At 37.3% G+C, this 14,962-nt stretch overlaps 2 protein-coding genes across 2 annotated transcripts in view; one reads left to right on the top strand and one right to left on the bottom strand.

Moving 5' to 3' along the window:
* Arf1 (ADP-ribosylation factor 1) overlaps positions 1–12,600 on the top strand; it is a 17,163-nt gene extending 4,563 nt beyond the window's left edge. Inside the window, exons 2-5 of the mRNA XM_067787212.1 lie at positions 3,841–4,166; positions 4,232–4,341; positions 4,418–4,543; positions 11,797–12,600. Of these exons, the coding sequence (XP_067643313.1) occupies positions 4,019–4,166; positions 4,232–4,341; positions 4,418–4,543; positions 11,797–11,961 (549 nt within the window). The 5' untranslated portion in view covers positions 3,841–4,018 and the 3' untranslated portion in view covers positions 11,962–12,600. The remainder of the gene's footprint in view (positions 1–3,840; positions 4,167–4,231; positions 4,342–4,417; positions 4,544–11,796) is intronic.
* LOC137252049 (tRNA (cytosine(72)-C(5))-methyltransferase NSUN6) overlaps positions 1–14,962 on the bottom strand; it is a 23,348-nt gene extending 8,386 nt beyond the window's left edge. Inside the window, exon 1 of the mRNA XM_067787209.1 lies at positions 14,948–14,962. The gene's annotated coding sequence lies outside the window, so the exon portion shown is untranslated. The remainder of the gene's footprint in view (positions 1–14,947) is intronic.

Raw genomic sequence — 14,962 nt, 5'->3', positions numbered from 1 at the left:
ATCCCTGCGTAGTTTCTCGATGGCTGCATCAAATTCACCTAGAGATCTTCCATGCTTATTTATAAACTTTCCAACTTAAAATAAAGAGTATTGTGGTAGAATATTTATGAATTTTAGCACAAATTTGTACATACTATTGTTTTTTCGTTAAAGAAAGAATTAACTTTAACTATTTTGGTGCATTCCCTTCAAATTAGCAAATGAAAAAACTTAAAAAATTGCAGAAAAATCTCCTTTTCAAGCACATTCATAATAACTACTTTTCTCCATGGACCTGATTTCTTTTTTCGATCATTGTTCAGAATAAAAGGAAGGGGAGATGTGAAAAAACACCCAAGGATATATATATATATATATTTTTTTTTTGTATATAAGGAAATCGCTAATAATTTTTGTTAAGAATTTGCCTGATAGTATTTTCGTGCGAAACACGCCTTTCATCTGCTTTAAGCCGGAGTCATTTGTGCCGTATGTCGTATCGCTGTATCCGTATCCCTAACGTAATCAGCTGTTTATCGTTACGACGGTAAACCAAAACCCATTTGGTTGGCTACGATTCGGTTACGACCTTAGCGGCACCAATAATCGATTGCATTGATTCTCATAAGGTTGGTCGAATCAGCTGTTAAAAGGTTACCGATACGGTTACCGATAAAGCACCAATGTCTCCAGCTAAAGCACCAATGTCTCCAGCTTTAATTAGCACATGACTATCATTGTGAATGATAACTAAGTGTGATATCTTCTGCATGGACGTCAAAATTCCAAAGTGAATGGATCACCTGATTTGTAATTGACTATCTCTGTCTCATTCTGTATCTGTTTCTATCACCCGCTGAAGATAGGCGCCGCCATATTGAACACCCTGTCAAAACGCTAAAAAGTAGCCATATTGAACATCCTGTCAGGCAGTTGACAGATAAGATATCACACTTAGTCATCATTCACAATGATGACTATGTTCAACTTTCTCTGTTAACGATTTCCCCTTACATTTGAGATTGTTTATGTTCAGACCAATTCTAAATATTCTCGTGGAATTTTGTTCTCGCGGATTTTTTATTCCCGCGGAAAAATTCCTCCAATTCTGTTCTCCTAGGGAAAACAATAATTGGGGAATAGGAATTTCGAATTTTCGAAGTCAGCTGTTTTGTCAATTGAAATTTCGTTGCCAATTTCTTCTTTTGTTTAAAAAATTTAAAAGTTTATTGTTGCAAATTTGTTGGAAATTAAGAAATGAAATATAAACAATGCACAATATTTATTGCATTTCATGTGGTATTCACTGAAATGAGTAATGAATTGGTGCCACAGCAACATCAACAGCGGAATATAAGAAGAAGACGGCCGCATAACACAAATCTGCCGGAGTTGCCTGCTTTCATTCAGCAAAGCAATTTTCTGGCGGCCAAGTTGAGTTGAATTCGTCCTTCGTCATATGCCAAAATCTATTTAAGCCTTATTAAAAAATCCTTGCGCAATTTCTGGATGGCTGCATCAAATATGTATACCAAGAGCTCTACCGTTGCTTATGATATACTTTTCGACTTAAAATAAAGAATATTGTGGTTGTAGTTGTTGTATTAACAGTGAGAATATTGTGGTAGAATGTATATACATATTTTAGCACAAATTTGTACAAATAATTGTTCTTTCTTAAAAGAACCAATTTCCTTTAACTATTTTGATGCATTCCCTTTAATTTAACAAGTGAAAAAACTCCTATGAAATGGCAGAGAAATCTCCCTCTCCCTCACATTCATAATACCTACTTTTCTCCCATAGCCGGTTTCCGCTTTTTCGAACATTATTCAGAATAGGAGGAAAGGGAGAAGTGAAAAAACTCACAAGGAATTTTTATTTAGAATACGAGGAATGGGAGAAGGGAAAAAACTCGCACGGAATTTTCGTTTAGAATTGGGCTGGTTATGTTTGTTGGGATCCGTTATCTCTTTTCACTTATTATTGGTATGGTGTATTAGCGACATTTTTGTCGCGCTATTTCCCATTGCCGAAGTTACTGGCTTTTGCGTTTTGTTAACTTCTATGTTTACGTTTAACGTTTCTACTTCAATTTAGAATTACGCTCTTACGTTTTTGCTACACATTTTCTTTTAGAGTTGTGCTTTTTCGTTCATTTCAGAGATTCGAATCTTTCGTTCTTTTTCTGATGAACGAACAAGTTGTTCTTTTTGTTCATCTGTTCTTTTTTTTCAAGCAAATTTGATCAATGCTGCTCGCACCCGCGAAAAAAGCCAACAAGTATAGATGGGGGTGTGTATGCAGCAATGCTTTGTGTAGGTATATTTAAATGAGTAATGAATAAATAAGGTAATATATGTATGTATTGATGTTTAATAAATGTAATGATTAGTTTCTTATAAAACATGTTTTTCATAAATAGTCCATACATATATTTTTGTAGCAGTGTCACACAAAGATGACCACACATATCTTTAGTGTAAGTGTCATCATCGACATTCGTGCTTACTGTGAATTTCTGCGTATGTATGTATGAATTTACAATGTTCGCGAACGAGAAGAGAGAAAGAATAACATTAGATAAAACGAACTAAAAGAACAAATGAACTAAAAGAACAAAAAGAACAGAAATCGAAGATCTAGTTCACTTGTTCAGTTGAGAGACCCGGTCAATTGAACAAGTTCAGAACGAAATGACCCAACTCTATTTTCTTTCACTCTTTTCAATTTCGTCGTGTATTTGACGTAGGGTGGTGCTTTGGCCGTTCCGCAAGAAAAAGGTGAAAATCGGGCAATGACGAAAAAAAATTTTTTTCTTCCAGTAAAAAAGTTGTTTAGTGAATATTAAGTGCTTATGAAATAATACCAAATGATAGATAGTAAATATCTAATATGCTTTTACTATAACGTGTCTCTGAAAGAATATTTGACTATATTTTACACAACAACAATACTCACTTGAAGCCATGACATGGCAGTTCCTTGTTGGAAATCTACTTTTAATTCTCATATAATGCATGCAATTTAATTTGTGTTGTGTTGTTAGTCTGATTATCTGTTAGTTTCTTAAATTTTTTTATTTTCAATGCAACGCAGTCTTCAATAAAAAGCATTCCATTAAACAAAAGTGAACAAAAAATGACCATTGCGGTTTCTAAGTTGCGCCGCTGACTCACAAATTGCTTTTCGTGTCTCTGCATCTTGTCATATTTGATATCAACAATTTGCATAAATAATTTGTAAGCATAGATTTAGTCTTGCTACGTGTAAGATTATTATGCGTGAGAGTAAACGCTATGAAGAAAAAATTAGTTTTCATGTTGGAAGTTGAGAATTAAAAAATAAAATAATTTAAAAATGGGTATTTTCCGAAAAACAAACCTCCACACTTCATCTTCTGTATAATTCCGCCCAAGACTTGCAGTTTAATACGGTTGAAGATACAATCTAATTAGAGAGCATGAGCTGCTGCGCATATCTCATACCCGCCGTTCACAGATAGCATTCAAACAACGGTCCAATCCAGATTCATATAGGATTTCCCATATCTTGGTCCATATGCGTTTTTAATACTCTCAAATCTTCTCATACAGCTTACCGTCCAAAAAACCGACAGCTTCTGAGTGAGAGGATCGGCTTAATGGCTTGCGGTAGCAGTGCAAGAAATCTAGTATGTGGCGTACTGGTTTATATCCCGAAAAGTTGTATCCACATGTTTTTCTAGTAACTACGATTTCCAACCGCCTAGCCACTTTAAAAGTTTAACAATTCTCATCATCTTTGATATTAAACAATTGAAATTCTCCCTTCGTGCAAATAATAAATGTGTTTACTTTTTTCAAAACTTTTTTTTTACAGCCAATTTCTTTGATATTCATAAAATCCGCCTGCAGTTAAGACGTGCAGAAGCTCGGATCGACTATTGCTGAACGAACAATTCCAATAATCTAGTATAACTCGGAAGTTTAACGTCCGCTCTAATCACAAAAGAAGAAACGGAGTACAATAATAACAACAATTGAAAAACTTTATCGAAATGGGGAACGTTTTTGCAAATCTATTTAAAGGATTATTCGGTAAAAAGGAAATGAGGATATTGATGGTCGGATTAGATGCCGCTGGTAAAACCACAATTTTGTACAAACTCAAATTAGGCGAAATTGTTACAACGATACCTACCATTGGTAAGATAACGTTAAAATGTGATTTGGAAATTAATAAGAAAATTAATTATATTATTTTATTTTAGGTTTCAACGTCGAGACTGTAGAATACAAGAATATTAGCTTTACAGTGTGGGATGTGGGCGGTCAAGATAAAATTCGTCCATTGTGGAGGCATTACTTCCAAAATACACAAGTGAGTTAATATATACAAAGCATTCATTTTAATTAAACGCGGCATGAGAAATTTACAACCCTCTCATCACTTATAGGGTCTTATATTCGTCGTTGATAGCAATGACAGAGAACGTATCGGTGAAGCGAGAGAGGAACTGATGCGTATGTTAGCTGAAGATGAGCTCAGAGATGCTGTTTTACTAATCTTCGCAAACAAACAGGTATGAAAATATATTTACAGTTGTTTATTTTTTAATTGAAGTGCACTACAGAACTCATTCGGGGGGTGTATAATATATTAGCGAAATATATAATCCACACACGACCTCATCCCGACCAAAATATGAACATTATTAAAACCATATTTTCAATATTTACCCATAGAAATCTGTTAATTTGATTGTGTCTTATTTGGATTTTGGTATACGCGTATTTTTGTTGATCAGGAAGCAAAATATGCGAGATTTGTAATTTCACCAGAAGCATTTATGTAGAACCGAAGTTGTTGGTGTTGTTGTAGCACTGCTTCAAGGAGGCAAGGAAACATGGTGTTTCAACAGCGGTGGACCATAAGGAGAGAGGTGTTAGAGATGTTGGTTCCACATTTCAATTGAAGATATGGTTGGTGTCATGTGGGGACACATTGCAAGCAGGACATACATTTTGTATGTCGGGGTTGATTTTGGACAACAGTCAGCATTTAGGAAAAAACACTCCTGTGAGACAGCGCTTAACTTGGTGATATCTGATTGGAAAGAAGAGCTAAACAACAAAAAAGTACCTCCGCGCTAAATGTCATTAGCACCCAGATAAATTGCGGTTTGAATCAATACCCCCACCATAGAACAGTACTCGTAGCGCTAGACCTATCAAAAGCCTTTGATACGGTCAACCATGGCTCATTACTGCAAGACCTGGAAGGGTCTACCCTTCCCCCATGTCTTAAAAGGTGGACCGCAAATTATCTGGGTGGTCGGCAGGCATCGGTGCAATTCAGAAACGAAACATCAAAACCAAGGAGAATTAAACAAGGGGTGCCACAGGGTGGTGTCCTATCCCCACTTTTGTTTAATTTCTACATATCTAAGCTACCTTCACCAACGGAAGGAGTCACAATCGTTTCCTACGCCGATGACTGCACAATAATGGCCACAGGCCCAGGCCCAGAGATCGATGAGCTATGCAATAAAATAAACGGCTATCTCCCTGATCTCTCCAGTTTTTTCGCCTCGCGAAACCTGGCATTATCACCGAATAAATCTTCCGCGACCTTATTTACAACATGGACGCCCCAAATGTCGACCATATTGAACATCCACCTCGATGGCACTACGCTACCGACTGTCCTACACCCCAAAATCTTGGGTGTGACGTTTGATCAGGATCTACATTTTGGTGCGAACGCAACCGCAATTGTTCCGAGAATTCAGAGCCGTAATAAAATCCTCAAATCCCTTGCTGGCAGTACCTGGGGAAAAGATAAAGAAACGCTCATGACCACATACAAAGCAATTAGCCAGCCGATTACGTGCCACGCGTCACCCATATGGTCGCCAAGCCTAAAAACTACCCACTGGAAAAAACTACAGGCCTGCCAAAATACTGCTCTCAGAATCGCCTCGGGCTGTCTTCTTATGTCCCCAGAACACCATCTGCATAATGAGGCGAGAATACTCCCCATCAGGGAGAGAAATGAGATGCTGACCAAACAGTTTCTATTGAATACCCAGAAACCTGGGCATCCCAACAGACATCTGATTGACGAACCAGCACCGCCTAGGGGCCTAAGGAGTCATCTCCGTAAGCATTTTGAGGAAATACGGCACCTGAGAACCCAGCCGTATGAAGCGAAAAAACACAAGCAGGTCCTTGGTGAACTCCATAGACAGGGGTCGGACCTTTATGTCGGGAATTGCCCGGTGAATCCAGTACTTGAAGAAAAATATTCAGAACTCGCGGAAGAGGAACGCATACTCCCCAGGGAAACGCGTGTCACTCTTGCTCAACTTCGTTCTGGATACTGTAACAGGTTAAACTCTTACCTATCCAGAATCAACCCTGACATACAAAATGTATGCCCCGCTTGCAATGTGTCCCCACATGACACCAACCATCTCTTCAATTGTAATGTGGAACCAACGCCTCTAACACCCCTTTCCTTATAGTCCACCCCTGTTGAAACGGCAAGTTTCCTTGGACTCCCGTTAGAGGATATTGATGACAATTTGTGATCGGTCGCGGCTATTAGGTGGGGCGAGCATTGCTACAACAACAATAACAACAAGTGGTTTCAGTTTTCCTTGACCTCAAAAGAGCTTTTGAAACGGTGGATAGAGAGATATTAATAAAAAAAATGCAGCGGATTGGCATAACTGATATTGAACTTAAATGGTTCCGCAACTATTTGAAGCAGAGAAAGCAGAAAACAGTTATAAATTCTGTGACGTCCGATGAATTAGAGGTACCCATAGGGTTACCTCAACGCTCAGTATTGGCACCTATATTATTTCTTATATACATAAATGACATAGTCAATGCTATCGAAGGATGTGAAATTAGACTTTTTGCGGATGATGCATTAATTATGATAAGTGAAAATAATATTAATACTGCACTCGCCAAAATGCAACATGAACTAAATAACTTGTATAAATGGTTGTCTGGTAATAGACTGAAACTAAACATAAATAAAACTAAATATATGATAATAACAAGGAGGAATATCAATGGGGAGGATATAGCCGAGCTAAAAATAAATGATGAAATCATACAAAGAGTTAACAGTATAAAATACTTAGGAATAATAATTGATAATAAACTCAAATTTGAAGATCATATAAATTATACAATTAAAAAAGTTGCTAATAAAATAGGAGTGATGCAGAGAACAACTAAATTCATTCAAAAAGTACAAAATAATCTTATATAAAACAGTTATAGAACCGCACTTCGTGTACTGCCCGTCCATTATATTCATAATATCGGATAAATAAGTAGATAAGCTCCAAAAGCTTCAAAATAGATGCATGAGATTTATTCTTCAGAAACCTAGAGATACACGAACGTCCGACATGTTGAAGACTTTAAACTGGTTAAGTGTGAAACAAAAAATTGTTTTCCACTCCATGAAATTCATATTTAATATCAAACATGGAAAGTAGTAGGAAGGTAGTAGCGGTTTTTTCTAAGAAGGGTCTGGTACATATCAAACGAACAGCCAACGCCAGCCCTGAAGCAATACATAGCTTGGATTTTCTAGAGCGTCTTGAGAATACCGGCGAAGAAAGCGCGAGTTCCTTTCGAGATGAAGATGCGCCAACGAATAATGATCAATAAATTAATTTCTATGTATGGTATATTACTTAAGTTCTTGAGTCTCTTCGTTTCCGTCTTTATCTCTCCCTATCATAATTGTAAACAATCATTTATGCTGTCTTTATTGTTACGCATCGCAGAGCATTCTTTATATCCCATAGATAGTGATGGTCCTAGACTATAGGTTGTCTAGTTCCAAAGACTGCTTACATACACTGTTGCGCGTATTCAGCAAACGTACTAAAGGGCTCAAAGTCATCCATCTCAATGCGCAAAGCCTATATAAAAAGCTGGATGAATTGAGATTCATATCTGAGGGTTCTGATATAGATGTTATATGTATTTCCGAAACCTGGTTTTCTTCATGTCACAAAAATGATTTGGTGCAACTAAATGGATATCAACTTTTCAGGGCTGATAGACGTGGTCATGGTGGTGGTGTTGCCATATATGTCAAAAGTAGTTTATCCTGTAAACTTTGCTGCAGTGCTAGTCCAAGTGATTCTGTCGAATATGTGTTCGTAGACGTGTTCTCTGTAAATAATGAAAGGCTTCTTATCGGCTGTGCATACAGACCTAATCGTGGAGTTGACTTTTCTGGCTTTATTGAATTTTTCGAGCCTCTACTTATAAGCTATGATAATATAATCATTGCTGGGGATTTCAACTCCAACCTTCTTGTCGACTCAACTCTAAAGCTAAGTATGGAGTCTCTTGGACTTTTTCCCACCAATTTAACTTCACCTACACACTTTACTGACTCAAATTCTTCTTTGCTGGATTTATTTTTTGTGAATGATCCCCTGAATTGCTCCACTACGATCAATTGTCGGCATCTTGCTTTTCAAAACATGATCTGATATTTCTTAGTTACAACTTTCAAACGTCACACATCCAATGTTCCTTTACGTATCGTGATTTTAGAAGCATAGATTACAGTTCCCTTAATGCAGCGGTGGAGTCGGTCGAATGGAGCTTGATTCGTACGCTGACATCGGTCGATGATCAGGCATCATTCCTACAGAACCATATTATTAGGCTTTTCGACAACCATGTGCCAGTGAAACTCAAGGCTGCTGCACACAATAATACCCCTTGGTCTAGTGCCAATCTAAAACACTTAATTCACCAGCGTAACCTTGCTTACTCACGATGGAAAAGATACAAAACTCTGGAGGCTCACAACTGCTTCAAAGCAGCTAGGATCGCTGCAAACAAAGCCATTAGGTCAGCAAAGCAGAAATTTTATAATAACAAGTTTAGTGCTGCTTTGAGTTCGAAGGAAACCTGGAAGTCGATTAAACATATTGGTATCGGAAAATCCAAATGCGATATTTCTGTCCTCCCTGATGTAGACATTAACGAGATAAATATAAATTTTGTAAATCTGCCAATCTCAACTGACAATATATGTGCTGACAATTATTGTATTCGCGCTAATGTTGATTGTGGTCCTCTTGAGTTCGCTAGTGTCGATGATTGTGATGTCGTTCAAGCCTTTCTTTCAGTAAAGTCTAATGCTATGGGGTTCGATGGTATATGTCCGAAATTTTTAAAAATAATTCTTCCTAAAATCCTTCCTCACTTAACCTACTTGGTTAACTCTGTGCTGACGTCCTGTGTATTTCCCAAATGTTGGAAAGTTGCTAAGGTAATCCTAATCCCCAAGCAAAATAAGGAGTATAGACCTATAGCTATTCTGCCTTTCCTTTCCAAGGTCGTCGAACGAATTTTGCACTGCCAGATAAATACTTATGTGCAGGATAATAACCTTCTCACAGATTCCCAGTCTGGATTCAGGTCAAATCGTAGCTGTAAAACGCCGCTCCTATCGGTGATAGAGGATATTCGAGAACAAGTTGACAAAAATTTTACTGCTTTCCTGACTCTTCTCGACCATTCAAAAGCGTTTGACTCGGTCGAACACACCGTTCTCTGCAAGAAGCTGGACAACCTATTTAATTTCTCCAACTGTGCAACAGCCCTCATCAGATCGTATTTGGCCGACCGAACTCAGGCAGTAAGTGTTGGTAGCAGAAAGTCTGACTTCGTCAGTGTTTTAAGAGGAGTCCCACAAGGCTCAATCCTGTTTGGATTGTTTTGGATATTCGAGAACAAGTTGATAAAAATTTTACTGCTTTCTTGACTTTTCTCGACCATTCAAAAGCGTTTGACTCGGTCGACCACACCGTTCTCTGCAAGAAGATGGACAACCTATTTAATTTCTCCAACTGTGCAACAGCCCTCATCAGATCGTATTTGGCCGACCGAACTCAGGCAGTAAGTGTTGGTAGCAGAAAGTCTGACTTCGTCAGTGTTTTAAGAGGAGTCCCACAAGGCTCAATCCTGTTTGGATTGTTTTGGATATTCGAGAACAAGTTGACAAAAATTTTACTGCTTTCCTGACTCTTCTCGACCATTCAAAAGCGTTTGACTCGGTCGACCACACCGTTCTCTGCAAGAAGCTGGACAACCTATTTAATTTCTCCAACTGTGCAACAGCCCTCATCAGATCGTATTTGGCCGACCGAACTCAGGCAGTAAGTGTTGGTAGCAGAAAGTCTACTTCGTCAGTGTTTTAAGAGGAGTCCCACAAGGCTCAATCCTTGGTCCCCTGTTATTTGTTTTGTATATAAACGATTTGCCTGGTGTTCTCAAGTATTGTAATATTCACATTTATGCTGACGACGTACAATTGTATATGTGCTGTCCTAGTGATCGTACCAGTTCATGTATTAATAACTTAAATTACGATGTATGTCAAATTGGTACGTGGGCTTTTATGAACGGCTTATTTCTTAACCCTAAGAAGTCGAAATGTATAGTCATTCATAGAAGGTCACTAGATAAAAGTGGAATGGAAAATTTAATTTTAGACAACACTATTATAGAATACGTTGACACGGCAAAAAATCTGGGTGTAGTTTTTAACAAAACCTTGACATGGAAAGATCACATCTTCCGCACAGTGGGAAAAGTGTATGGCATGCTTCGTACACTCTGGCTTACACAATATTTTACTCCGTTACATATTCGTCTACTAATAGCAAAAGCGTACTTAATACCTACGCTGCTTTATGGTTGTGAGGTTTACTCTAATTGTGACTATGTATGTAATAGGAAACTTAATGTTGTTTTTAACAACATTGCTAGATACGTCTATGGGTTGAAAAGACTTGAACACGTCTCTCATCATGCTTACAGGTTGCTAAACATTTCTTTCGATAACCTTATTAAACTTAAAACGCTCACTACGCTACATAAATTAATATATATGAAGGAACCTGACTATTTGTATCGGAGGCTAAATTTTCTCCAGTCGTCTAGATCTGTTCTCCTTACCCACTTCAGACATCGTATGCTAATATCTGATCGCCAGTTCTTCATTACTCTTTGGAACTCGCTCCCTTCTAGACTTAGGCTTATAAGCTGTTGTTGTTGTTGTTGTTGTTGTTGTTGTAGCGATAAAGTTGCTCCCCGAAGGCTTTGGGGAGTGTCATCGATGTGATGGTCCTTTGCCGGATACAAATCCGGTACGCTCCGGTACCATAGCACCATTAAGGTACTAGCCCGACCATCTCGGGAACGATTTATGTGGCCACATTAAACCTTCAGGCCATTCCCTCCCTCCCTACCCCCAAGTTCCATGAGGAGCTTGGGGTCGCCAGAGCCTCGTCTGTTAGTGAAACAGGATTCGCCGCGGATAGGTGAGGTTGACAAATGGGTTTGGAGAAGCTATATATTGCGCTGGCAACCTGAAGGGTTGCGCTACACAGCCCCTTGAATCTGGTATTTTAGTCGCCTCTTACGACAGGCATACCTACCGCGGATATATTCTGATCCCCTAACCCGCTGGGGGGAGGCTTATAAGCAATGCTCTGCTCTTCAATAAAGAATTAACAAGTTTCTATAATAAACTAGACAATTAAAAAACTGATTTCTTCTAAGCAAATGTACTCTATCATTCGTTTATTTTATTTATTTACTATTTATTAAATATATTATATATTTCCTACAGTTTCGAATTCCCATGCCTAATTACTCGAAATCGTTTTAAGTATCGTGGTATAGAAACAACGTTTAGTATAGTTCTATTATAATATTATTTAGAATATATAAAGTATTATATACAACAACTAACCGGAATCTCTTATTTTAGGATCTGCCAAACGCAATGAATGCAGCTGAAATTACCGACAAGCTTGGTTTGCACTCACTGAGAAATCGTAATTGGTATATACAGGCGACGTGTGCAACTAGTGGCGATGGTCTCTATGAGGGTCTTGATTGGTTGTCCAATCAACTTAAGAATGCTAATCGCTAAATAAAACACATTACACATAAAATTATTTTAAAAAAACACACTTTTTGGTTTAAACATAAAGTTAATAAATATTTGAATAAAAATAAAAAATAAAACAAAAAGCGAATATGAAAGCAAGAAAATCAATTAATACGACATCCTACTGATCCTTCATCTTCTCTTATCCGAACTGCAATAAAATCGAACAGCACATTACAGTTATGATTGCTTTTGCTAGCGGTTGTGTGAAACTAATGAAGATAATGATGTGACAGTAAAAGGAGAATATCATAAAAGCCCGAAGAATAGTAAAAAATGCATGTGTAAAACCGGTGTTACAAAAAAAAAATTGATTTCCATAATAATTTTTTATATATACTATGTTTGTATATGTATGTTAAATGACAACAACAAATCGTAAAAAACATGAAATTTATATATATCGAAAGAAAAGGGTGAGTTGTGAAAGAAAAGTGAAGGAGAAACATCAAACAAGGACTACAAATAATGGCATCCACTTCTAAGTATAATTTTAGTATTTCCTATCTTTATTTTTTTTTAATGTAATTTCTATAAATATTGATTAAATTTAATTGAAAAATAATTAAAACAAAGAAAATATATAAATAATGGTGAAACACATATATACATCCATACATACACATGCTCTTTATATGCAAAAAAATACGTTTTAAAAGTATAATAAATTGTAACAAAAACTGGAAATTCCACAAAATAGATAAGACATTCGACGATTTTGATAAGAAACCATAAAGGCGATATTCTGGATCTATGGTCTACTCACTGCTACCGCCCTTACAAGTCAACATAATATAAACGCACGCAAGTCATTTTCTGTCAAAAATATCTCATGCACATACAACTTGTATGAGAGCAACTCAAATTGAATTTGCTGCGTGAAAACCTAACTCGATTTCCAATTTTTGTTCTGCGTGACATTTAGATTTGACGTTTGCACACATGCAAAATATGTCTGTTCAAATTGTCAAAATCTGTGTATTGGTGTTGGTGCGAATGGTATGGAATGGAAACATAAAATTTAGCAGTTTTTGTATGTGTAAGTAAAATGTTGCCAATGTGTTGGTTTCATTTTGAGTTTGCCATCTCCTTTTGACAATCCCTTCGACCATAAATAAAATCAGCTGATGAGATGATATGAAACGTTGTAACAGCGAAAATTAAATGAGATAATTAAAAAAATTCTTTATGCGATTTTCTTGATTTGAACGTGTGCTAGAAGTAGAAATAAATAAACCCTTAGCAATTATTTACAGAAATGGCGAATACAAAAAAAATTTGGATAAGCGTAATGCTGAGCAATGAAATGTGAAATTTTTTTTTCAAAATGATAAAAAAATCCATGCACCGAAACGAGCAAATTAAATCAAAGTGAAAGCCAATAAAAGGGAAATCTGTACATAATTGAACCATGACTGACATTTTGTTGTACAAGGCTTGGTATGGAAAATTATCAAGAAAAAGCATTCAGCTGATAGGATAACACAACCTGTAATGAATTCGTCTTGGGTGATTGCATCTTGATTATTTTCTATACAGCGCAAGGCGAATTCATTACAGGTGGTGTTATGCCATCAGCTGATTGCTTCTTCTTGATAACTTTCCATACAAAGCCTTGTACAACAAAATGTCAGTTAATCGAAATCTGTGAAAATTTTCTTTTGACTTGACATTCATCTGTACGGCGAATTGATTGAATTCGCTTTGCCACCACCTGGTATAGATTCGCCTTGATACAGCGCCTTGTACAACAATATGCCCAAGGCGAAAACATCTTAGTTGATTGTGGCGATGTTATTGAAATGCATAAGCTTGTGTTAAACGCAGCTTTATGAAAAATGTCATTGTCACGGCTTTAAGCGTAAACGTAGATAAATAAAATAAATGTAAGGCGATAACCTCCGAAGAGATCTAAGGCCGAGCTTCTCTTCCAATTTGCGTCGTGCTCCTCTTGATTTTCCCTACAAATTGGCCGGATGGGACCTACATGTTTTATGCCGACTCCGAACGGCATCTGCAAGGCAGATGAGTTTTCACTCAGAGCTTTTCATGGCAGAAATACACCCGGAGCGCTTGCCAAACACTGCCGAGGGGCGACCCCGCTTAGAAAAATTTTCTTCAAATTTAAAAAGCTTATTTCTAAAATTTTTTGATGTTGCTTTGCCCGGGGTGCGAACCCACGGCATTCGGTGTGGTAGGCGGAGCACGTTACCATCACACCACGGTGGCCGCCATATAATAGTAGATGTACAAAATAAACACAGCTAAACAGCCCAATCACGCAATCCATCGTAGCATTGTAAATATTACCAAGTAACGCAACTAACAGCTGATCGGTGAAAATTCGCACATTCATACGCACAGTTCTGGACTCAGAAATGTAACATGTGCAGTAACACACATTAGTTACGTTCCATTGAGACTTGAGCGAGATACGGATAGAAATTTAACATGCAAATTCAGCAACAACGTTGTGATCCTCATATTTATCTGGTTCAATTTCTGATCCGTATAGCAGTTCTGTTCGTTTCGTTTTCTGTAGTAGATTTTTTGACAGCTAACCACTTTTGAGTTGGTAGTACTCATGGCTCAACTATATGGTTGGCTCATCTCTACAGCAACAACACACCTTTGTTCACATTGCCAAAATCAGCATGTAGGTGTTAGACGAATGGAATGGAGTGAAAACATAAAACTTAGCAGCATTTGTATGTAGTAAGAAAATGTTGTAAATTCGTTGGTTTCATTTTAAGTTTGCCATCTCCTTCTGACAATCCCTGCTCCAGTGAAATGAAAAAAATAAAATCAGCTGGTGAGATGAGCGAACCATATAGTTGAGCCATTGTAGCCTGAACTAAATATGAGTACATTTGTGTATACATACAAGATTTCGCCATATTTAAAAGCAAAAACAATGACAGAGTAAACAACTTGAAGATGATGTAAGGAAAATAAATAGTTTGCTTACGTGTAAAACTATTTA

This window comes from Eurosta solidaginis, chromosome 5, assembly GCF_040869045.1.
Source record: "Eurosta solidaginis isolate ZX-2024a chromosome 5, ASM4086904v1, whole genome shotgun sequence".
In the NCBI taxonomy this organism is placed as follows: Eukaryota; Metazoa; Arthropoda; class Insecta; order Diptera; family Tephritidae; genus Eurosta; species Eurosta solidaginis.
This window is presented reverse-complemented; position numbering and strand designations above follow the sequence as displayed.